Source organism: Phoenix dactylifera, chromosome 9 (genome assembly GCF_051530095.1).
Source record: "Phoenix dactylifera cultivar Ajwa chromosome 9, Ajwa_hap1_PhDact_Kaust_v1.1, whole genome shotgun sequence".
NCBI classification, from domain to species: Eukaryota; Viridiplantae; Streptophyta; class Magnoliopsida; order Arecales; family Arecaceae; genus Phoenix; species Phoenix dactylifera.
The window spans coordinates 17,534,900-17,560,769 of record NC_143198.1 but is presented as its reverse complement, the minus strand read 5'-3'; the positions used below and the strand labels follow the sequence as shown (position 1 = coordinate 17,560,769).

At 40.7% G+C, this 25,870-nt stretch overlaps 1 protein-coding gene and 1 pseudogene across 2 annotated transcripts in view; one reads left to right on the top strand and one right to left on the bottom strand.

Moving 5' to 3' along the window:
• Positions 1-383: 383 nt before the first annotated feature.
• On the bottom strand, positions 384-1,047 carry LOC149752855 (uncharacterized). Its single transcript, XM_089925639.1, has 2 exons — positions 813-1,047; positions 384-731 (listed from the first exon to the last, which is right to left on the bottom strand). The coding sequence occupies exons 1-2, from the start codon at positions 1,008-1,010 to the stop codon at positions 384-386; spliced, it is 546 nt and encodes a 181-aa protein (XP_089781765.1). The 5' UTR covers positions 1,011-1,047.
• A 2,682-nt stretch (positions 1,048-3,729) lies between these two features.
• LOC103721833 (calcium-dependent protein kinase 17-like) overlaps positions 3,730-25,870 on the top strand; it is a 40,727-nt pseudogene continuing 18,586 nt past the window's right edge. The window contains exons 1-7 of the transcript XR_016396438.1: positions 3,730-4,821; positions 10,559-10,712; positions 10,818-10,958; positions 11,480-11,595; positions 13,725-13,916; positions 15,255-15,479; positions 15,565-15,697. The product of XR_016396438.1 is annotated as a calcium-dependent protein kinase 17-like (transcript). The remainder of the gene's footprint in view (positions 4,822-10,558; positions 10,713-10,817; positions 10,959-11,479; positions 11,596-13,724; positions 13,917-15,254; positions 15,480-15,564; positions 15,698-25,870) is intronic.

Below are 25,870 nucleotides of genomic sequence, written 5' to 3'. Positions count from 1 at the left end.
TATTTAGTGGACACCCTTGCCAGGCCTTCATCGAAGCTTAAGGCAAAGGAGTCGGACCCCGCATCCGACATGTCACGGATGAACTCGGCGGACTGACGATAGGCCTGTACCGCCTGACGCCCGATCTCTGCGCTCTTCTCGGCCAGCGCCGCCTCCGCTCGCTCCGTAATCTGAGCTTTCGCTTCCATGACCTTCGCCACAATCCGGTCGTCCGCCTCGGAGGAGACCCTCAGCAGATCGGCCCGAGCCTCCGTGTGCTTCGCCTCGGCAGCGACGCGAGCAGCCTCAGCCTCCTCCAGGCGCGAATGAAGCTCCTGGTTGCTCGCACGAGTCCCCTCCAAGGCCGACTCCAATTCGGCCATCTTGGCTTCAAGAGATCGGGTTCAGTTGCGGGCGTGGTCGGCCGACTGCTGGGCCTTCTCCCACCTTTCCCGGAAGTCGGCAGCCTTCTGGGACTGCTTTTCGGCTCGCTCCTCCGCCTTCCTGATCTCGCTTTCGAGACCAGAGGCAACCTTGAGTTGCTCCTGAGCCTCCAACAGTTGCCTCTCGTGGGCGGCGAAGCCGAGTGCCCGCTCTTCGGCCACCTGGAGCCTCGTCTCGAGGTCCCTGGTCGTTCTCTCCGCCGCAGCCTGGCCTCCCTCCTCTACAGCTTTCAGTCGGCTCTCGGCCTTCGCCAGGAGCCTCGCCTGTTCCTCGTGGCTCTCCTCCAGACGGATCATGTACTGGGCGAGCTAAGAGACAGGAAAAATGAGAGCGTCAGACGGGGATCAATAGAGCCTATAAATGACGAAAGCGACCAAAAGAACACTCACCGACATGAGACAGACGCAGCTGGCAGCTCCGACTTCAGGGATCCTCATCTGCCGGACCTGCCTACGGTCACCCTCCAGCAGCACCGTCTCGATGAGGTTTCGGGCGCCGGCGAAAGTGAAGGCCGACCCCGACTTCGCCCCGGAGCCGGATGGTGGTTCTGCGGCCTTACCCTTACCCATTGCTTGAGGGAGAGTCATGCCGACCGTGCTCGGGGCGGGGGCCGCGCCAGAAATCGACAGGGTCCCGCTCGGCCGGGGCCTCGACGCGCCCCTCCTTCTCGTATCATCCGAGGCCGACCGAGTCGAAGACCGGGCGGGGGACCGACCGCGTCCGACCCGGCCGTCTCGGGCGCGCCCGGATGACACCTCCGGAAAAGCGGTAGTCTTATCACCGGAGGGCTGATACGGAGTCAACTGTCGGTCCGAGCCCGCGGCGTCCCCCTGATCAGTGGGCCCGGACCCGTCTGTCGGCGTCGGAGTCGCCTGCTGGCGGGGCTTCTTCGCCGGTGGGACCCCGCTCGGAGGAGTCCGTTTCTTCCTCCGGACCGCTTCCAGTAGGGACGCCCTACTAACAGCCATTGCCCTGTCCGACTGCATGACGTCGTCGATTTCTGCAAAAAGAACGAGATGGTTAGAAACTGAGAAACTGATGGAAAGAAGAAACGAAAGAGGAGAAAAGAGCTAAAAAAGAAGGAGTGATGGCGGGCTCACGGTCGGCGGGGACCGAGCTCAGACCGACGTTCACCAAGGCATCCTCGGAAATAAGGCGAGCCACCGGGGGGAGCCGGCCCTCGGCAACCAACCCCCTCAAAACGCCGACGCCATCGGACTCCTCCCTTGACAACCTCGATAGGCCGATCGGGGACTTCATCGGCGTCTCCCAGGTTGTCCCGATTCCCCAAGAGGGATCTACGTCGATGAAAAAGAAACGCTCCTTCCAGCCATGAATGGAGGAAGGAGCCTCCTTGACGAGGCCGCACCCTCGCCGCGCCGCAAAGCACCACCACTCTCTGTCTCGGGGGTGGCCGTTCAGGCCGTAGCATTCCCAAAAGACATTCTGGGTGGCGGGAACCTCGTGCATGCGGCAGAGAACCTGGAAGGCCGTCAGGGTACGCCATGAGTTCGGCACCAGTTGCGTCGGCGCCACTCTTAAACCTCGAAGCACCTGCACGACTAAGTCCGAGGGGGGAAAGCGGAACCCAGCCCGAAGGATGTCCTCATTGATGGCGACCTTCCCTGGAGGAGGATGGGACATCCTCTCCTCAGGCCTCGGGAGCGTAACGTTGCAGGCTTCGGGAAGGTGGTACCGGGCCACGAACCTATCTAGGTCTTCGGAGACCAGCTCCGACTGAATGCGGTCCGCTCTTACTTCGTCCATCCCTAACGGCCAGAGAATCTACGGTCAGGACAGGGTCAAGAGGGGAGAAGGGACCGGAACGACAGGGGTACGCTAATACGAAAGGAGAAAGTACGGAGAGCCCTAAATTGAAGAATGGGGCAACTCACCGGAAGGGAAGGAAGAACGGCTCCAAGAGCATCAAAAGAGGAGCGAACGAACAGTCCGACAACAACGGCAGCAGCACAAGGGAGAAACTCGAGGATGCCTGTGGAAAGAAAGGCGGACGGGGAGGGCCCCCGGTTAAATAGGCGGAAAGGCGGGTGACGCCTCGGTGACGCCAGAGGACGCCTGGCTGCCGAAGGATCGTTCGCGCCCCAAAGGCGAATCGACGCCATTAAGGAAGGATGTCCGCCGAAATCCGCAGACTGCCAGATCAGCGACAACCGCCATATGCCATAAAGAAGGCGGGGAGCTCGGAGCGCGCGCGCCTTTCCGAGGGATGGCGGCAATCTCGAAGCGTCACTCCCTTCACCCGTTCCCCTCCTGGTTCCAGGCTCGGAAGTGGGGGGCTACTGTTACGGGGGAACTTAGCCACCATGCCCCACGTGACCGGCACGCGCGCCCAGGAAGACTACGGCTGCCCCTTGATCCAGCAATCCGACCTCAGGTCGGATATCTTCGGCTCCGCAGCCCGACCCCGAGTCGGCTGCCCCTTGATCCAGCAATCCGACCTCGGGTCGGATATCTTCGGCTCCGCAGTCCGACCCCGAGTCGGTTGCCCCTTGATCCAGCAATCCGACCTCGGGTCGGCAATCTCTTGACAACAACAGACTGTTCCCCTGAGGCACGCCGCGGCCCCCTGCTCCACTACTTCCTGCAACGGCCGAATCCGGCACTGCCCCACGATCCCCTGTAACAGCCGTACAAAGCGGAGCTCCACTACGCCCTGCCATGGCCGTACCCAGCGCTGCCCCACGACACCCTGTAACGGCCACGTCAGTGGCAACCCCATCGTGCCACACGATGACCAATCCCCAGAAAAACCCCCCAGCCTGATATATATGGGGCTGGGGGGGGGAAGGGGGAGGGTAAGAAAGATTTTCCAGAGTATCATCTTACCTGCTACCTCTCCTTCTCCTTCTCCTTCGATCTCCCCTGACTTGATCGTCGGAGGGCCCCCATTACCCTGGTGGTGGTGCGAGGCTTGCTTGCAGGTTTCACGGCGGAGGGCGGAGCGCAACCAAAGCAACTCAAAGGGAACCCCGTTCACACCGCTGTGCCAATCGTTCTCGGTTTGGACCCCCAGCAACAGAATCTATTTGTAATCTTATTTAATTTTACATACTTATGAACTTCTAAAAAAATAAATATATTAATATATTCTTAATTTGATTTATTATCTACTTAGTAATATTTTTGATTCTATGGCCATACAGTTTAATAATTTAACTTATATCTACATTTATATCCTTACTATTAGTATTGGATTTGTATTTGGATCCATTATGAATATAAATCTTACATCTAATTAATATCCATACCTATATGTATTCATCAGGAAAATAAATATGGATATAAATACGGTGGCATCCGATGCATACCCAATACCTTTCAGCCCTGCGTGCAGCCGATCCGGTCCCGCCACACCTTCGGCTTCTCTCCCTGCTTCTTCCGATTTCACAGCATCCCACGCCATCCTGTTCGATCGTAATCAATACAAATCTCCACGTTAGCATTCTTCCCGTGCCCGTCTCCGCTTCCGCTTCCCTTCGTCGCCGGCGAAACCCCAATGCGGCGGAGCTGAGGCCAAGATCCGGATCGCCGCCGAGATCGAGATAGTGGGAAGCGGATGGGGAACACCTGCGTCGGCCCGAGCAACGCCGGGCGGCACGGATTTTTTCCAGTCCATCTCCGCCACCCTCTGGCGCACCCGCTCGCCGGGCGGCCCGGAGGTCCTCCCCCCTGCCACCTCCGCCGGCACCGCCGCGGCGGCCGTCGCCCCGGACAAGCCGCCGGATCCGGTCAAGATTCCCGACAAGGACCTCAAGAAGCCGGCGGCGGCGCCGGCCCCCGTTTCGGAGGAGCCTCATCCCCAATCCTCGCCCCCCAAGAAGCCCACCCAAATCAAGCGAGTCTCCAGCGTCGGCCTCCAGATCGACTCCGTCCTCCAGCGCCGGACCGAGAAGCTCAAGGACCTCTACAGCCTCGGCCGGAAGCTCGGCCAGGGGCAGTTCGGCACCACCTACCTCTGCGTCGAGAAGGCCACCGGAAAGGAGCATGCTTGCAAGTCCATCGCCAAGCGGAAGCTCGTGACGGAGGAGGATGTTGAGGACGTGAGGAGGGAGATTCAGATCATGCACCACCTCGCCGGCTACCCCAATGTGATCTCGATTGTTGGGGCTTATGATGACGCTGTAGCTGTGCACCTAGTGATGGAGTTGTGTGCTGGGGGAGAGCTCTTTGATCGGATCATTCAGAGGGGGCATTACTCGGAAAAGGCAGCTGCGGAACTTGCAAGGGTGATCGTCAGTGTCGTGGAAGCATGCCATTCATTAGGGGTCATGCACCGGGATCTCAAGCCCGAAAACTTTCTTTTCGCCAATCAGAAAGAGGAGTCGCCACTTAAGACGATCGACTTTGGGCTGTCCATTTTCTTTAAGCCAGGTACTTCTTTAGATTAGTCTCACATTGGAAGGGCTATTCATTAATTCCTTGCTATTTGTTTTTCTATAATTATTTTAATTGAAGTAAGAACTCGATTTTGATGTGAAACCTGTGCTTTTTCATTGTATTGATGTACAATGTTATCTGTACCAATACATGCATTTGTTGGAATCAGAAATCAGCAAAATGTTGAACATTGATACATCATTTCACTGCTGAATCATTTATGTTTTTATTTTCAATGAATTGAATCAAATGTATAACATGACATAGATGTAATATCACCAGTTGAATCAATGGAGGTGGATGAGATGAAGATGCATTTCTAACTGGATTTTAATTTTAGAGTAAAAAGGTTTATCAGCATATACAATATGCCTAAACTGCTTAAGAATGTTAACTAAATGTGTTTGTAGAGAGAGAGAGAGAGATTGTCTTTATCAGAATCTAACTGAAAAGGGTTTGTCCTCTCTGAAAAAAATTGAGAATGGTATGTCCTGGTATAGCGAGGGGGCTTCAGAAATAAGAAAAGGTCATGGGAGGCTTTTCTTTCGTTCTTTTCTTTCTTTTCATTTCTTTTTTTTATTCTCATAGATTTTAGCAAAAAATGAAGACATGGTAAAACATACATATAAGACTATAAGAAAGAATTTTCAAATTCTTCCTTTCATAAAGGATTCAGCCCTTAAAACAATACTAAAGGCAAAAGGTGCCTTAAATTAGGCTTTCAAAGAAGAGATGGAACTTTCTACTGCACTTATGAAATGTGCATGCCTTTTGTCCCAGAATCCATTTAAGATTCCATTGTCCTTTGTTATATTTGTAATCTAGCAACTAAACATATTTTAAGAACTTCCAAATCCATGAGGTTTATTTTCATGGTGGAGAAAACAAATTATGTCAGAGAATGACTTTCATATAATTATCATGCAGCACTCTACCTTTTTTATTGGGTCGGGGTGGGATTCATTATTAAAAGGCATTTAATCATTGTTTTGGAGTCAAGAAATCTCTGTTGAAATTTCAGGTTCATTTGCATATTTTTTTGGTCCAAATAAACTAAAATTACTAAGATTGATTTTTTTATTCTTGTTGTTATTCAATTTTTCATTCTTGTTGTCATTGTCTTGCAAACTTCAGCCATTATTTTGAACTTGTGAGGCCTCTTCCATGCGTGAAATATTTGTTTCACCTTTCCTTTGATCCAAACCCAGTTTACCCACCATTATTTGAGGTCAAATTTGACTTCTTGGTTTCTTTTGTTACCATTTTGTCACCATAACACTGAGCTGGTGTTATTTCATATCTCCCATCATTTTGTTGCATATTGTTGGGGTCTATTCTCCTATATCTGTAAATTTTTAATTCAGTTGGTTCCTTATGTTCATAAGTTCTTGGTTGGCCCTTAGCATACTCCAATTTTTAAGTTACTTAGCTTTTGAAGCTTAAATGGACATTGATGGAGATTCTTTGCATCATTAGCCCTTCTAATTCTTGTTCGCTCTTATTTATGTCTCCTTCTTCTGTGTGTTTGTGTGTGATCCTTTGCATGCCTATTGTTTAACATTCCACACTTATCATTAACCAATCAGGAAAGCACGATGACAAGTTTGATGTATGAAATGGCTTTATGAGGGAAGAAAATTTGAAATCCACTAAAGTTTTGGTAAGGTTTTAAAAAAGAAGAAAGATTAAAAATGTCTCCTTTTTGTGTATGTGATCCTTTTCATGTCAAGTGTTTAACATTCCATACTTATCATTAACCAATCATGAAAGAACAATGCCAAGTTTGATGTATGAAATGGCCTTTTGAGGGAAGAAAATTTGGACTCCACTAAATTTTTTGTATTTTTTTAAGAAAGAAGAAATCTTAAAGAAGATTAAATTTGTTGAAAAATTGATATATTGTTCATGCATGACATGAAACTTTCAAACAAGAATCGCCGAATCGGAACCGGTCGGCGTACCGGTCGGCGCCGGTACCGGTACTGGTTTAGACCAGTTTGAATCGGTCCGAACCGGCAAAAAAGCGTGGCATTAAAATGCCACAGCCATAGGTTGTGGCATTACATATCTAGGCTATGGCATTAAATGCCACAGATCAAACCAGACTCGGTGCCGATTCGCACCAAGTCCTGGCCGAACCTGACGGAACTCCCGTATGGGTCGGAACCATTTTGTATAACCTTGGACCGGCGAGCCCGAAACCATTTTGTATAGCCGAACTGGACCGGTCGGTGCCGATACCGGTTTGGTACGTGCTGAACTAGCCGGTACGGGCCAGTTCAGCATACCTTGCCTTCAAACATGGTTGTAAGAACAAAACAACAAGACAAGGGCAAAAACAAAAAATTCAGTAGATTCAAATTTGTGATGAATGAATGCCCTACATTATGCATTTATTTCTTGTTTAAATTCTAATCTCTCCTTTTGTTTCATAATTGATGTTTGGTCTTTGTAGATGAATGCCATTTCCTATATCTTGCCTTACCTTCTTCCTCTTCATTTAGATTTTTCCCAAATTTAGGAAACCATAGATTCCTGATGTATAATCTTAAACAATGTAACCAGGAAAATGAGTCTCTCTTCTCAACAATAAACATCCTAGGGTTCCAAGATTGGTCTTTGTTTTCACCATATTCGTTAGCTAGGAATATGGAATTTAGAGGGTTGATGTAAAGGTTAGAGGAGTCTGCAAAATATTCTTAATTTTTGATGGATGATGACTTGACTCTAAAGGCACGTTTGGTTGGGATTAAAAATGAGAATGAGTGTCCATTTCAGCCGTTTGGTTGGGGGGAGTCCCTTTTGTACTCCTTTTCCGAGGGAGAATGAAAATACCCCAATCCCCCAAAATCCAATATCTACTCTCCCCTAGTATTCAAATCTCATTTCGATTCTGATTCTGATTCCAGTTATGAACCAAATGCGTTGGAGGACATGGCCATTTTGATTTTCATTCCAACCCATTCCAATTTTGATTTGGATTTCGATTCCCATTCAAATTTCGGTCGCGATCCAAACACACCATTAAGGTTGAGAACATACAAATCAATGAATATTTCATGAACAAGTTATTAATTCTGTTATTAGAAATTATTACAATATTCAACCCTTTTCTTTAGTGCTAGGTTTAGTATCCCTATTGCCCTTTTAGGGTGCATTTGGTTCGCAACTGGAATGGAAATTCCGTATTCCCCTTTGCATTAGTTTGTGACTAGAATCGGAATAAGAATCAGAATGAAATTTGAATACTAGGAGAGAGTCCGGATTGGATTTTGGGGGATTGGGGCATTTTCCATTTCACCCCGGAATTGGAATGGGAACGGGACACCCCCCAACCAAACAGTTGAAATTGGAGTCACTTATTCCCATCCCCATTCTAGAGCCCAACTCCCCTCAACCAAACATGCCCTTAATTTAATTCCGTTTGTTTCCCTATTATATCCACTCATCCTTTGAATTTTAGACCTTTCCATTTTCCTTACAGATTGTGATAGCAAATCTTATGTTTTATTTGTTTATGTTTTCAATGGCTGTATTTAATGTGTTGCAAGTTGTAGATGTCTCATATTAAATGGACTAATGGAGGTTATCGCCAACCTTAGAACTTTGGTACACTAAGTCATTATGTATTTTAATTTAACCTTGAGTATCTATCTTTCTCATAATAAATGAACTTTGGTACACTAGGATCTTAGGTGCTATTTTGGGATTTGACATTTCATAATATCAGTGGATATGGTCAAGCCAAAATTATTACACTCTGATCATAAAGTATTCATTTAAAACTGCTAGAGAAAGATTGAAGAATCTCAGCCATTATGGTGATAACTTATCAGCTGGTATCCCGGGATATATCGGGTTATATTTCCTGAGATAATAAGGCTTGTGCTTTCCTGCACCAACCATAGGACAAAGGAATTTGAGAAAAATCTTCTTTAGTGGCAGTTGCTGATGGATTAGGAGCTAGTGCTCATTAATGCACTTGGTCATATAAGTTTTCCCTCTTTCATTAGAACAAATTTTTATATCATGCAAGTGGGTCTATGTAATCATGACTTGCTTTCATCTTTCTTATGTTGCTAAATTTGTCCATCATTTGGTTGTTAGTTATTGTGGTCTTGGCTATTTGAGCGCTAGTTTAGCTCAATTTAAAGAGTCACTGTTTTGTATTATCTACTTGAGGTGTATGGTGCATGTACGATCTCCTCGTGACCTTAACCTTCTCAACAGTTCTTTGCATTCAAGGTATTCATTTTGCATGTTTAACTAATTAGAACAGACAGCGACCTAATTCATCACATTCGAAGGCTTCTGATAATAGCCATCGAAAGTACTTCATAACATAGCTTCAGTCGTATAATAACCATAAGCAACAAATTATGCTACAATTCTCTATGGTTGGCCTTATACATCCTCGACGGTTCAAACTTATATCTTTTACAGGGGATTCCCTAGTGTGAGATAAATCAAATATACTTTCAGCATTTCCACATGGAGACTACCATCTAATTTGTTTGACTGTGCTTAGTGTCGCCTTTGATGTTCCAAACTTAATTTCTAAGTAGAAAAAGAGATCTCCAGAAACCTATGACTTAATTGGATTTACTTTTTCATCAGCTGGTTCTTGCCAATATAGCTTTTTCAATTTCACTTCTTGGCTTATAATTTTGTGCTTGCAGATTGACATAGTTTCCTATATCCAAACCTTGTCATCTTGCCCCTCCATCTAGACTCTTTCTTACTGGGGAAAACTATCTAATTTAGATTTCATAGAAGGGCTGTCTCATGCTTATAGCTGCTTTGGTTACAAATCTGGCAGCGATGGGTGGCTTTGACATCAGGTGACTGCTGGTCTAAAGATAAAAAATTCTTCTCACTCATTATGAAGAGTTCTGCTTAACTGTTGTTCATTTTTCACATGAAGGAACACGATGATGATTATATCTGAATTTTAAGAATACAACTAAGTTACAATTTTTTTTTGCAAAAACTAAACTATAATTTTGTCTGAATCTACCATAAATATGATCAAACTTCTATTTGCAACTGATGTTGCCGATTCAACTTTTTCAAATTGCTAATATTTGCTAAAATTTACGATATGTTGACCAGACATTCCCCAAAAAGGTGATCAATAGTGCCTAAAGTAATTTTTCTTGATCAATGCTCAATATGATGAATAAACTAAGATAACATTTTTGATGGGCCATTCTTTTGGGTTCAGCTTCGAATATTTGTTCCTTTACATTTTTCAAAGGATCCCTTACTTTTTCTCTATTTGATTGACTTTATTTGGTCATTAGTTGAGCTTGTTTGACCTATACCCTAGGTGATTATGATCATCCTAGAATGTGTTTCACGAAATATCATGACTAGAAGCAAATGAGCTTGATATGCACTAAAGGATAGATGAAGGCAGGATAGTTGCCCAAGAAAAAGATTCGTGATATACCTTATCATTTAAAAGTTGAAATTTATGATAATGCAGCCTTGTTTTTAATGAAGGCAGGATAGTTACCCAAGAAAAAGATTTGTGACATACCTTATCATTTAAAAGTTGAAATTTATGATAATGCGGCCTTTTTTTTAATGAAATACTAAACTGTTATTTTGGAGCTAATTTCCTATTCTGAATTCTATCTTCTTCATATTTATTTGTTCTATTCACGTTACAAAATTTTTAACACTGTTGCCTTTATGATTTGATGGCATCCGTTCTTTCAAACATCATCTGTAACGTTTACAGATGTTGTTGGTAGCCCATACTATGTTGCTCCCGAAGTTCTGCTGAAACATTATGGTCCTGAGGCAGATGTTTGGAGTGCAGGAGTAATTATATATTATCTTATTGAGTGGGGTTCCTCCATTTTGGGATGGTGAGTATATTGGTGGTTGTTACTCTTAGATTGCCATATCTAATGGATGGTTGGTCTTTATAATCCAAAATCCAAAATTTACTGACTTAATATTCTATTTGCCTAAACAGAATCAGAGAGGGATATTTGAACAAGTTTTAAAAGGTGATCTTGACTTTTCATCAGACCCATGGCCCAGTATCTCAGAAAGCGCAAAAGATTTGGTTCGGAGAATGCTTGTGAGGGATCCCAAAAAGCGATTGAATGCTCATGAAGTTTTATGTAAGTTACATTGCTGTCTGTTTTTTTTCCCATCTCCTCTATAGTAAAGTGTTATTTGTCTTTTCCTTCTGTATCATAAAATGTTACCTGTTTTATTCTTGTATAGTGAAATGCTCCATTAACAGCTTGATATTTTCTCAGTTCATTGAAGTGCTGTATAATTTATAAATTACCTGCTGGTGGTATTGGGTGCATTCATCATCGCATATCATGATCATTATTAAATATATGTTTTCTCATTGTCAAACACCTAGGAAGTATCTGATGGTTATTCTTTGTGAGCACTTATCAACTTTCTGTTGGAAAACACATTAAAACCTTTAATGTTTTAGCTTTTCAATTTCTTATATTTGATATGAAATTGCTAAACCATGTAATACTGTCTAGAAACTGAGCCCAGAAAATGTTAATTATCTGTCTCAAAATTCAGATAGCTGTGCCTCCTATTTTATTTCTGTATTTTGTTCTTTCTATGCTTGGAAAGACTGTTTGTTGAATGACTATACTTTCTACTCTCACAGGCCACCCTTGGGTCCAGGTTGATGGTGTAGCTCCTGATAAGCCTCTCAATTCTGCTGTCCTAAGTCGATTGAAGCAATTTTCTGCAATGAACAAGCTTAAGAAAATGGCCCTTAGGGTGAGTCATTGGATAACTTAAGACAGTTTCAAGGTTGTTTCAATATTTGAAACTGGTACTATAACCTACCATGACCTAGTATAATTCACGAACAAGTGTAGAAAAGCTTTAGACTGCTGCCATATGCAATAAACCTCACAACTTTTATTCACAGTATGCATTCTAATTTTATTTTATATAAATCTTCCCAGGACTAAAGTTTCTATGCACTTCTGTCCATGTCTGCTCAAGTCCATTTTCACTATGGTTTCTTTCCATGCAGCCAACTAATCTTATTCATTACTTTAAATATATTTGGAATGATCTATCGGCCGTATAATTTGACCAATCTAGTTTTTTCAAGGTCTCTGCTAGTGCTCTTGACTCTAGCTCATCAACCAACACATCGTTTGTAGATTGCATGTTCTGGATTAGATGCCATCAATTAATTTGAGACCAGTGAAATTTGATATGATCTCTTGTACTTACAGAAATGCTCTTCTAGTTTTGTGCACTTCTCTTTTGTGGTGGTTACGAAATTGCCTCAGGACTATATTTTATAGCTTGTGTAGTGTGTACTTTAACTTCTCAGCCTAATAAAACAGAATTAAGTTTATGGGTGTGAGATGCTCAATAAGAGTATTAAAGACCACAGAGAAAAGTATATTGCTAATATATTCTGAGTACAAAACTGATTTCTTCTTTCATTGTACTGAGCTTGCCGTATCGGAGTCTATTTCTTCTCTCATTTTTGGCAACCAATGTTTCTGCTTTTCTAGGTGAACCATAGAAAATGCTGGTTTTTAAAATTCTAAAGAACTAAAATAATCCTGTTAGTTTATGGAATTGATTTTTTTATATATCCAACGAAGCTTTATCATTGCAGAAGTTTCCAGAACAAACAGTGTCATGATCTATGTCATTTTGGCTTATCAAAATTCTGCATTAGCTAGACTTCTTGCTCTACAAATCATATCATTTTGCTTGTACATTTTGTTGAAAGTCCCCTGCCAATGCATAGAATTATTCCAGGGAATCTACATGAGTTTTCATTAAGAATGTTGTCATGCTTTATATCATGGTTCGCCATACTGGCTCGAACCGGAAGATACGGGGCATACCATATCATCCTAGTTCAGTACCGGTACTCATACTTGGTATAGGTGGCATATTGACATTTCGTATGCTAAAAAAACTCTGTACCATACCATACCGACACAGTGTTAGTGTGGCACTGGTATGGGGTCCGATATTGAGATGGAAAACCTTGCTTTAGATAATCTCAAGGCTAGTAGATTTGGTATCTTGTCCCTAGTAATGTGACTATGCAAAGACAAAGATTGATCATAGTACAGACAAGCTTGAATTCCATGAAGGATTCAATACTTTTGCAAGCTCAACATGGAAGTTCTTTGAGACCATGTTTCAAACACATTTCAAGCCTTCTTTTAGAACTTGGATACACAGTGATGATAAAATTCAATCTCATGTCCCAATGGCTTGGTGTAACTGAAATCAGTCTTCTGATTTTATAGAAGATGATTTTGTTGCCTTTGTTTGCTTTCTGAAATTCATCTCCTGTTTAAAGAACGATGTGTAATTTTCATCATGGAAAACTAAACCAGATTGTTCTTGAATGAGCCTGACCTGCTTATTGAAAAAGTGGGCCCATGCCTACCCAACCCAATGATGTGGCTCAGGTGGGTCTGACATGGCCATAGAGTCAAGTTGCCAAAGCCAACGGACTTCAATCTTGCATCAGTAGGACAAAACTAACCCAATCTTGTAATCTTGGTAATGTTAAAATTATCTTGGAGGCAAAGACAGCTAGTTGGATGCTTGATCATGTGACAAATCTCAAAAACTATTTTGGCCCTCTGGAGCTTTCCGTTAATCTTACCAAGTGTCTTAAATAGTGAATTAGTTTACATTTATTTGCACTTTATTGTATGGCGTTTGTCTATATGATGATGCATTAGGTTCTGATTCCCATGTAAACATGTTTGCCAACAACTTTTCGTGGCTTTGTAAATAAATCATTTAAATGAGAAAAACATTGTTTGCTCAGATTTTGTAATGTTGTAGTATCTGAGTCTTCAAATTTGCTGGATGTGACTGGGTTTTTTTATGAAATTGCTACATATTTGTAGGTCATTGCTGAGATGATGTCTGAAGAAGAAATTACAGGCCTGAAAGAAATGTTCAAGATGATAGACACGGATAATAGTGGTCAAATCACATATGAGGAACTCAAGGTTGGTTTGCAAAGAGTTGGTGCAAATCTCAAGGACACCGAAATTTCAGCTCTGATGGAAGCAGTAAGCACTACCTAAATTTTCTTTGTGAGTTAGTTGCTTCTCATAAAATGACTTGTAAGATGCACTTTATCTTAATCTTGTGACCCTTGGATTTTGTTTTCAGCATTATCTTAATCTTAATGAACGTGCTTTATACCAGTCGTATATAATGGCTTTATGGATTGGAGGAATCTTGTAACTTATCAAAGTTTGAGATGGCTCCAAGCCTCCAACTGTCTCTATTTGACCATTACCCCATACATTTGATTTAATGCTGAAGGTAGGAGATTTTGTGTTTTTGTGGGCCTTAGAGAATCATGTTATTTTAGGACAAATATAATCTGACAGTAAGTGGGCCTTTCCACAGAATAGTTAACATTTTTTTTCTTATGTTGTACAGCTCATCACTGATGTAATTATCTATATAGGTTGTAGAAAACTGAAGAAAAAGGTAAAGGAAAATTAAGTGAAGAAGAAAGACCAATTAATGGAAGAGGGGCTGAACCTTGATTATTTTGAAATGAAACTTCTGTAATGAGCTGCCAGGCAATCCTTTTATGAGTTGTAGGGGCTTGGCCCATGAGGACCACAAATCAAAGTCCTTTTCAAAGTCATTCTTGAAAAAAAGGAAGAAGAAATTTAGGACCACCCTGTACGTCCTTATTTTGAATCAACTATTTTAGTGTATATCATACAGGGAAAAAAGGAAAAATTCCTCAACTGCCTGGTAGATATCTGTCATAATTTCATTTGTGGTCAAAGAATTTCCTTTATGTTCTAAAATAGCTTTCTTGCTCAAAGCCTTGAACTAAACCGCAGAAGATGCTTTTTTTCAGCATATTTGCGCCCTATTTGAATTTCAAATTTGTCTTCAGGGTGAGATATGACTCTTTCCCATCATTAGCTTCTCCATGAAATAAGATGCTAATTGTGTTTCATTGTATAAAACAATAATTTATAATCTCATGGTAACTAAATGCTTTTACTTGGTTATATCTGTACCCAATAATTCAAGACTTCTTTGGATATTTTGAAATGTTATTTTCCTGAAATAATGAACATGTGATTTCAGTGTGCTAAAACATTAGCCATTTTATCAAGATATTTTATCTGAAGTCATATTCCTTCTACTCTTTTCATGAAACAAAAATCATGTTACCATAAATGAATCAGTTATTAGTGTTTTCGTGTGTGTCATATTATATCAGCATCTATATTTGCATTCCCTGCATCTTTCTTTATATTTGATACCTCACTTGTGCTATTGCTTTCAAGTTTTGTCCACATCTACTTTATAGTTCTCTGTAAGCTTTCTTTTAATTTATACATAAAACTCTCCTGTTTCACTATTCTGATGCTGCTTTAAGTAAATAAAATTTTCAGGCAGATATTGACAACAGTGGGACTATCGACTATGGTGAATTTATAGCTGCAACACTGCATCTAAACAAGATCGAGAGAGAGGATAATCTCTTTGTAGCTTTTTCATATTTTGACAAAGATGGGAGTGGATATATCACTCAAGATGAACTCCAAAAAGCCTGTGAGGAGTTCGGCATAGAAGATGCCCATCTTGAAGAGATGATTCGAGAAATAGATCAGGATAATGTGAGTTATCAAATTTTGCACATGAAGACTCAAATTTATATTTTGTAGACTTTTTTTCTTTTTTTTTTTTGATATTTTATCACAGCATGGACGAATAGACTACAATGAGTTTGTGGAAATGATGCATAAAGGAAATGCTGGTTTTGGCAAGAAGGGTCAGCAAAATAATTTAAGCTTTGGTCTTAGGGAGGCACTGAAGCTTGGATAAAAGTGATTAGGTATACTTTAGTTTCTTTTGTGTTTCCCCATTATCTTGTCGTTCCATAGATTTATAATGGCTCATAGGTTGGTAGTCCTTTATTTCAAAGTCATGACATTTTCTACATGTTGTATTTATTTTCAAATCCATGTCTTTCTTTTGCAAGAAGATCCTTATTGTTGATTGAAATGTTCATCCCCACTGTATTCATATTCATGGAAGTCAACTTCATATAAAAGGAAAAAGTATGTTTCGTTAGCATTAAGAATTCTCTTCAATGTATTGAATGGTTGTGTATTATATATTCTAATATAGTATGCTGAAAAGACATTAGATGATGGTTGATGGATCTGAATTTAGTGTTCTGAAGGGAGCAGCAAGTTCCAAGACTATTTGGTTTATAATGAATTTTTTTTTTATGCTTCATTATATGCCATTAATAGATGCTTTAGGAACATGGACAAAATATTCAGGTTTTCCAACTAAATTAAATCTGTCAGTAAGTAAAAATATAATGGTACATATTTGTAGCATCAGTATGAATCTCTCTTGTTGGAAATTATCATCTTGCATCATTAAACCAAGGAATTCCCCCAGCCAAGGACATGCCAGTCCAGTTATTTTTCATTACAGAAGTAATATTTTCCTTTAATTGTTGAGGATGATAGTGTTATTTTGATGATTAACAAACAATTATCCAAAGCATGCTATAAGTTAAATTGATACTTCATTTATAAGTTCATTACTCTCAGTACATATGCTTAATTGAAAATATATATATGGTCTTGTTCATTTGGATGGATCTAATCTTGAGAATGCAGCAAAGTGTGAATTGAGTCGACCCATAGGTTGATTGGGTCGACCCCGGGACTTAAAGGAATCATCTGGCACACTCCTGCAAAAACAGCACAAATGAACAGTGAGTTGGGTCGACCCAAGGTAGGCATGAGTCGACCCAACCTCCAAAGAACCTCAAAATGCAAAGGAAAAATGCTCTCTGGATTTACTGAGAGGGTCGACCCACACAGTGGTTGAGACGACCCAAGCTTGAGTCGACCCAAACCCTGAGAGGGTCGACCCAAAGGCAAGACAGAAAGACAGACAGAAAATGGTTCTCTGGAATTACTGAGAGGGTCGATCCAAGAAGAAGTTGAGTCGACCCAAGTGAACTTTGAGTCGACCCAAACCCTGAGAGGGTCGACCCAAATGGAAGACAAAAAGACAGACAGAAAATGGCTCTCTGGAATTACTGAGAGGGTCGACCCAAGAAGAAGTTGAGTCGACCCAAGTGAACTTTGAGTCGACCCAAAGAATGGTTGGGTCGACCCAAGTGAAGGAAGGTTGAAATTCATGTTTCTGTGTTCTCTGAGAGGGTCGACCCAAGGAATGTTTGAGTCGACCCAAGGCCAAGTTGGGTCGACCCAAGGACAGGTTGAGCCGACCCAAACACGGGCTGAACAGTAACGGATAGTTCTGCAGATGTACTTTTTGTCCTTCCCAAGGTCAGTAACGGCTAGTTTTTGAATTCTAACCATTGGGGCTTGACCAAAGAAGGTGGGAGGCTATTTAAAGGGGCACTATTCATCAGAGAGATATATCTTTTGAGAGGTCTATCAAAGAATACACAAGAATACAAAAGTGCCCTAATCTTCTTCATCAAGAGCTTCATTCAAAAATCAAAGAAAGAGATTGAGCAGATTCAAAGAGGCATCAAGAGCTCCTTCCCCCATTGAAGAGTGAAGCTTCCTTGACAAAGAAGAGCCAAGCGACTTCAAAGCGATAATTTCTTTCTAACTCTTCTTCATTGCTCATATTGTTCTATATGCTCATTTAGGAGTTTAAATCTTTTCTTTTCATTTGTTTGAATACTTTGTAAAGGTTCGTTGGTGAGCCCGCAAAACCAACAAAGGTTTTTGGTAAACCCGGAAAACCAAAGTTGTAAAGGTTCGTTGGTGAGCCCGCAAAACCAACAAGGTTTTTGGTGAACCCGGAAAACCAAAGTTGTATAGGTTCGTTGGTGATCCCGTAAAACCAACAAGGTTTTTGGATTGTGAGCCCGGAAAACAATCCAACTGTAATCCGCGAGATTATAGTGAATTCCCAAGGGTACGCTTGGGGAGTGGACGTAGGTGCTAAGGAGAGCACCGAACCACTATATATTGTTGTGTTTGGATTGTGTTTGTGCTTTCATTCTCTCTTGCTTTACTTTCTATTCTTGCATTAGTTTAACTCACTCTAATAACCTAAGTAAGCATCCATCGCATTTAACTAAGAAAGTTTTAAAAGCACTAAAGTTAAGAAGAAACCAATTCACCCCCCCCCCTCTTGGCTTGTCACCTTGGGCAACAAGTGGTATCAGAGCAAGGTGCTCTAATAGTACTCATTGATCTAACAATCAAGAGTTAAAGATCATGACAACCCAAGTGGGATGTGCAATGAGTGAGGGACAATCCACAAATAGACCTCCTCTATTTAATGGCACAAACTACACATATTGGAAAGCCAGAATGAGGATATTCATTCAAGCCTCAGATTATGAACTATGGCAAATCATCACTAGAGGACCTCACACACCCACACTTAACATAGAGGGCACTATCATACCCAAACCAGAAATGGATTGGAATGAAAATGATAGAAGATTAGCACAGTTAAATGCAAAAGCTGTAAATATACTTTACTGCTCTTTAGATGTAAATGAATTTAATAGAATATCCACTTGCACCACCGCCAAAGAAATTTGGGATAGACTTGAGGTCACACATGAAGGGACCAATCAAGTTAAGGAGTCTAAGATAAACATATTAGTACACAAGTATGAACTGTTTAAAATGGAATCTACTGAGTCCATAACTGATATGTTTACTCGTTTTACTGATATTATAAATGGGCTAAAGAGTTTAGAAAAGTCTTATTCTAACTCTGATTTGGTGCATAAAATTCTCAGGTCTCTACCAAGGAATTGGGAGGCCAAGGTAACCGCTATTCAAGAAGCAAAGGACCTCAACACACTGCAGTTAGAGGAGCTTCTAGGATCACTCATGACCTATGAGTTGACAATGAGGCAAAATTCAGAAGATGAGGTCAAGAGGAGAAAGCCTATTGCCCTAAAGACTACCACCCCTAGACAACAAACTGAATCGGAAGATTCAAATGATGATGAAGATATTGATGAAGAAGGGATGGCAGTGCTTGGGAGAAAATTTAGAAAATTCATGAGGTAAGAATAGATTCCATAAAAAGAAGCCCTTCATTAAAGGTAACTCAAGCAAAGAAAAGGGTAAGGACAAAGAAAAGGAGAAAGAAACTCCCATTTGCTATGAGTGTAACAAACCCGGGCATTATAAGATAGATTGCCCAGATTTGAAGTGGATGGCAAGAAAATTGAAAAAGAAGAATTTTATGGCCGATTGGAGTGAGAGTGAGGAATCAAGTTCGGAGGACGAAGATCATCAAGACACGGCCCAAATATGTCATATGGCCAATGACGATGAGGTAGATTCTGAACTTGACTGTGATTTTACTGTTGATGAATTACATGATGCATTTTTAGAACTCATGGAAGAACATAAGAAAGTAATTAATAAAAACAAAGCTCTAAAAGAAGAAAATCAATCTCTCATTAAAGATAAGATAAAACTGTCTCATAACTACGAAACATTAAGTAGGAAACTTGAAAATGAAACCAAGAACTTAATTGCTGAAAATATTAAGTTAAAAGAAGATGCTGAAAAATATAAAACTTTGGTAGATAAATTTACTCTTAGTTCTACCAAATTAAATTTGATTCTTGATAGCCAAAAAGCTGTATATGATAAGGCCGGTTTAGGATATAAAACAAATAGGAAACAAAAATTATTAAAGAATATTTTTGTAAAAGCTAAAAATGAAAATATTACTTGTTATTATTGCAATAAGTTAGGACATAGAGCATATGAATGTAACTTTAGAAAGTCTAGTCAAAACAAATCAAGTAATAATCAAAAGCTAAAATTCAAAAAGGTTTGGGTTTCAAAAGGAACATGGAGTACTAACCCTAAAGGACCCAACTTAGTTTGGGTACCTAAAGTTTCTTCTTGATTTTGATTGCAGGTGTGTCTTGCAGCTGACAAAGTTGAAAAACGTTGGTATCTAGATAGCGGCTGTTCAAGACACATGACTGGTGACGAAGATAAATTTGTCACCTTGGAACCAAAGAATGGTGGAGTAGTAACCTATGGAGACAATGGTAAAGGGTATATCATTGGAAAGGGTAAAATTTTCATTGCTCCATCTGTTTTTATAGAAAATGTCTTATTAGTTAAAGGTTTGAAACATAATCTTCTTAGCATAAGTCAGTTTTGTGATAAAGGATTTAAAGTTACATTTGAAGCATCTGTATGTATAATCACAAATCCTAAAGATAATAGTATTGTACTTGTAGGACAAAGGCAAAGGAATATTTATTTAGTAGATCTTCAAGAATTAGGCAAGAAAAATGGTTTATGCTTAATTACTAATGAAGAAAAGAAAAATGAAACTAGTTGGCTTTGGCATCGAAGACTAGGATATGCTAGTATGGAATTAATATCAAAACTAGTTAAGAAGGAGTTAATAAAAGATGTGCCAAAATTGACTTTTGAAAAAGACAAAATATGTGGACCATGTTCATTGGGAAAACAAACTAAGTCATCCTTCAAATCGAAAAATGTAGTCTCAACAACTAGACCATTTGAACTCATACATATGGATTTATTTGGACCTACTAGAACTACAAGTCTAGGAGGGAAGAAGTATGGACTAGTTATTGTAGATGATTTTTCAAGGTACACATGGGTTTTATTTTGGCACATAAGAATGAAGCATTTTCAGAATTTTTGAAACTATACAATAAAATCATAAATGAAAAGAAACTCACATTGGTAGCAATTCGAAGTGATCATGGCACGGAATTTGAAAATCAACACTTCGAGGAATTCTGCACTAAAAATGGAATATCACATCAATTTTCAGCACCTAGAACGCCTCAACAAAATGGGGTTGTTGAAAGGAAAAATAGGACATTGGCAGAAATGGCACGCACAATGTTGTGCGAGTCAAATCTTCCAAAGTACTTTTGGGCTGAAGCTATAAACACTTCTTGCCATATTCTAAATCGAGTCTTAATACGACCTATAACTAAGAAAACTCCTTATGAACTTTGGAACAATAGGAAACCAACTGCAAAATATTTTAAAGTATTTGGATGTAGATGTTTTATCTTAAATAATGGCAAGGAGGACTTAAGTAAATTTGATGCCAAGTCAGATGAAGGTATCTTCTTAGGATACTCCACATCTAGCAAGGCATACAGAGTATTCAACAAAAGAACCTTAGTAGTGGAAGAGTCGGTCAATATTATATTTGATGAGTCTGATAGTGAGTCTGCTAGGAAAGAAAGTATTGTTGATGATGATACAGGAATTATAGACTTTGAAAAGTTGAATATAGATGACGTGCCAAATCAAGATAAGGGAGAAGATTGCGTGCCACCACAACCCCAAGACGTGCCAAAAGAATGGAGGTATGCACATGGACATCCCAAAGACTTAATTATTGGTGATCCATCTCAAGGGGTAAGAACTCGATCTTCTCTTAGGAATTTAAATGATTATCTTGCTTTTGTTTCACAATTAGAACCTAAAACTTATGAAGAAGCTGAAAAAGATACTAACTGGATAAATGCCATGCAAGAGGAATTAAATCAATTTAAAAGAAGTAATGTATGGACATTAACTGAAAGACCAAAGCATAATTCAGTAATTGGAACAAAATGGGTATTTAGAAATAAATTAGATGAAAATGGAGTAGTTATAAGAAATAAGGCTAGACTTGTAGCTAAAGGATACAATCAGGAAGAAGGAATAGATTATGATGAGACATTTGCTCCTGTAGCTAGATTAGAAGCTATAAGATTACTTCTAGCATTTGCATGCTTTACGGACTTTAAATTATATCAAATGGATGTGAAGAGTGCATTTTTAAATGGTATTATTGAAGAGGAAGTATATGTAGAACAACCTCCAGGATTTGAAAATCATGAATTACCAAATCATGTGTTTAAATTGCATAAGGCATTATATGGATTAAAGCAAGCACCTAGGGCTTGGTATGATAGACTAAGTAAGTTTCTCATTGATAATGACTTTTGTAGAGGAAATGTAGATAAAACTCTATTTCTCAAAAGAAAGGACAAAAATCTACTAGTGGTACAAATATATGTAGATGACATAATCTTTGGTGCCACTAACGACACTCTATGCAAAGAATTTGCTGATTTAATGCATGGAGAATTTGAGATGAGTTTGATGGGAGAATTAAGCTTCTTTTTAGGATTACAAATCAAACAAACCAAAGAAGGTATTTTCATTCATCAAACTAAGTATACAAGGGAAATACTGAAGAAGTTTGGTAATGAAAATCATAAGGGAATTGACACTCCAATGAATCCCACTAATAAGCTAGACAAGGATGAAAAAGGGAAAAGTGTAGATATTAAGCTCTATAGAGGACTAATTGGATCCTTGCTCTATCTTACGGCTAGTAGACCCGACATTGTATTTAGTGTAGGGATATGTGCTAGATATCAATCGGATCCTAAGGAGTCACATTTAAGTGCAGTTAAGAGGATCCTTAGATATTTAAGAGGAACCACCACCATTGGATTATGGTACTCGAGAGACTCATGTCTAGATTTGCTTGCATACTCAGATGCAGATTTTGCCGGATGCAAATTAGATAGAAAGAGCACAAGTGGCACATGCCAATTCTTAGGAAACAATTTAGTATCATGGTTTAGTAAAAAGCAGAATTCAGTAGCACTATCCACAGCCGAAGCTGAATACATAGCTACTGGTAGTTGTTGTGCTCAAGTATTATGGCTCAAGCAACAACTAGAGGACTATGGTGTTAAACTAGAAAATATTCCTATTAAGTGTGACAATACGAGTGCTATCAATCTCACTAAAAATCCAGTTCAGCACTCTAAGGCCAAACACATAGAAATAAGGTACCATTTCATTAGGGATCATGTGCAAAATGGAAATGTATGCATTGAGCATATATGCACGGAAAAACAATTGGCCGATATATTCACAAAACCACTGAGTGAAGATAGATTCTGTATGCTCAGAAGGGAATTAGGTATATGTGATCCTTTTATTGAATGAATATGAAAGGAAGTTAGTAGTCTCATGATACATTCTTCTAACTTCAAAAATCTCATGAAACATGAGTCAAATTTGTTGTCTATAAATTTCTTACTCATGTATCAATGTCCCATAAGGAGCTTATAAGGATTAAAAGCGAGGAAAACTTTTTAGAAGCAAAAAGGGAGAGAAAACCAAGTTCTGCACTTGGGTCGACCCAACCCAGAACAAGGGTCGACCCAACGTTGAGTCGACCCAAGAAAATTCTTGAGTCGACCCAACGTCGGGACCCCACTGTTAAAAGGGGGCCCGAGAGCTCATCTAGGGCACTGTTTGCCCTTTGTCTTCTTCCGAAAATCCTTGTCCCCACTCTCCAATCTCCACTAGACTCCTCCAAACAGTAGATTTCTTTAAGATCTTGGAGAAATGGGTCCCAAACGAGCCGTAGCCAAAAGATCCGGAAGAGTGAGCCGAGTCCAACAAGAGGAAAGGCGCCCTACCGAGCCTTCTCCCGTGTCTCCACCACGTGAGGCACGTGCGGAGGTCCCTCCTCCTCCTTCCCCCTCAGTGCTCCTTGCAAGATTTGCGGGGAGGCCGGTTACTACCGGAAGAAGGATCCATTCGGAGTTTTTCAACCAAGAAGGATTTCGAATTTGGGAATGGATCCAAAGACAAGGATGGGAGTATCTTTGCTCCCTTGATGTGGTGATATACCCTGGGTTAGTCCAAGAGTTCTACGCCTTCCTCAAGACTGGTATGGGAGGGCTTGTTTCAGATGCTAGAGGGGTTCGGATCCGTGTATCCGAGGAGAGCTTGAGTGAGCTTCTACACCTACCTTGCACGGGAGCTATTCCGGAAAGATCAGATAACAAAATGAGAGCTCTTCAGCTGATCATGGAAAATGAGAACTTCGATTTCTCTCAGAAGGTAATAGCTAGTTCTCTTTCCGCCGAGATGAGGTTGTTGCTTAATATGATAAATAGAATTTTATTTCCGAAGACCGGGAGATTCGATCTCATCTCAGAACGAGATCTTGCAGTTATGGAGTGCATGATTAGGGGGATTCCCCTAAATCTTCCGGCCATGATATTGAGGCAAATGAGAAAGGTAATAAGCAGCAACAGGGTATCATTGCCTTATGGCATGATACTTACATTGATCTTCCGTCAGCATGGGTTACCTCTCGAGGAGGAAGCATTCAAGAATCTGCAACCCACAGACACGTACACTGCACGGTCACTCATACGCATGGGTTATGAGAAAGTGAACGGGCAGTGGATACATACTGGTGCAGGCATTCAGGGTGAAGCACCAGAGGGAGAGGCACCAGAGGGTGAGGATGAGGAGCCTATGGATCATCCTACTGCACCCTCAGAGGCTGGACCATCGTCATCTGCTCCTCCGACAGATACGGATGACTTCTGGAGCAGGATGACAGAGCTCATGTCAGCTCAGGCGAGGACTATTACTGACGGGCTCACGAGCCGATTGGACGCCCGCTTGGATGTCATGTCTGCTGATATCAGTGATCTGAGGCAGCAGATTGGAGCACTCAGGAGAGAGAGAGAGACACATGGACCTTCTGTGCCACAGGCTGCTGAGTCAGAGATATCGGCACAGAGTCATCCAGCTCGACGTGCTCCACGCCAGACCCAGTCTCACCAGGCTCGACCTCCCCTCGCCACTTATGCTAGGCGGATGAGGATTAGATCCCAGCCATTAGATTCTCCCTAGGCTGATTTTAGCATTTATGTTTAGAGCCTAGGCTAGAAATCTAGTTCTCGTATGTATCTTGCCTTTTCTTATATGTATCTTGCTTTTTCCCTTATATATCTTGTCTTTCCCTTATACCTTTAAATCTTGATTGTGGAACATTGTACTTTTCATCGTTTTGAACATTAATATATGAAAATGTTCCTATTTTGATCAATGAAGTTTGAAGTTTGTTCGTTATTGCATCTTTTCCCATATCTATGTTTTTGATGATGACAAAAAGGGGGAGAAGAGAAGAGGAAAGAGTATAAAAGAAGTTATGAAGGAAAGGGTATATAAAGGGACAAGAGGAAAGAGTATATAAAGGAGAAGAGAAGGAAAGAGTATATAAAAGGGGGAGACGAAAAGATAAAGTATTCACTCTAAGAAAAGAAAGAGTATTTCATTTGAGAAGAAAGAGTATTACTTTTGTGAGAAAGAGTGAGTAAAGAAGTTATGAAAAGAAAAGAGAAATAAATGGGCAAACAAATTGAAAATCATATAAGAAAGCTTATATATCTAAGGGGGAGCAATTTGCAACAATGAAAATCACAAAATCAAAAATTTCTATCAAGTTTCAGAATTTGGCACATATAAATTCAGAATTTGGCACGCTCCTCTCGCACCCCGATACATAAGCTGAAATTCATAAAATTTTTGAAGTTTCTAATGAATTATAAATGAAAGGGGGAGCCATTCAAAAAGTCAAATTGGCAACTTTTGGATGATAAAGGGGGAGATTTCACAAGTATATATGAAAAGCTGAAATTCAAAAATTTAATCCCTCTTATAAACTGATTTTAAAGACAAGTATCAATAGGCTTATACTCTTTTTTTTGTAATCATCAAAAAGGGGGAGATTGAGGATGATAGTATTATTTTGATGATTAACAAACAATTATCCAAAGCATGCTATAAGTTAAATTGATACTTCATTTATAAGTTCATTACTCTCAGTACATATGCTTAATTGAAAATATATATATGGTCTTGTTCATTTGGATGGATCTAATCTTGAGAATGCAGCAAAGTGTGAATTGAGTCGACCCATAGGTTGATTGGGTCGACCCCGGGACTTAAAGGAATCATCTGGCACACTCCTGCAAAAACAGCACAAATGAACAGTGAGTTGGGTCGACCCAAGGTAGGCATGAGTCGACCCAACCTCCAAAGAACCTCAAAATGCAAAGGAAAAATGCTCTCTGGATTTACTGAGAGGGTCGACCCACACAGTGGTTGAGTCGACCCAAGCTTGAGTCGACCCAAACCCTGAG

What these genes read in the sequence shown, in the direction of transcription:
- LOC149752855 (XM_089925639.1), bottom strand. Translation starts at nt 1,010, where the DNA reads ATGACTCTCCCTCAAGCAATGGGTAAGGGTAAGGCCGCAGAACCACCA. An exon ending in GCTGCGTCTGTCTCATGTCG is followed by an intron (nt 732 to 812) that starts GTGAGTGTTCTT and finishes CCTGTCTCTTAG; the next exon opens with CTCGCCCAGTACATGATCCG.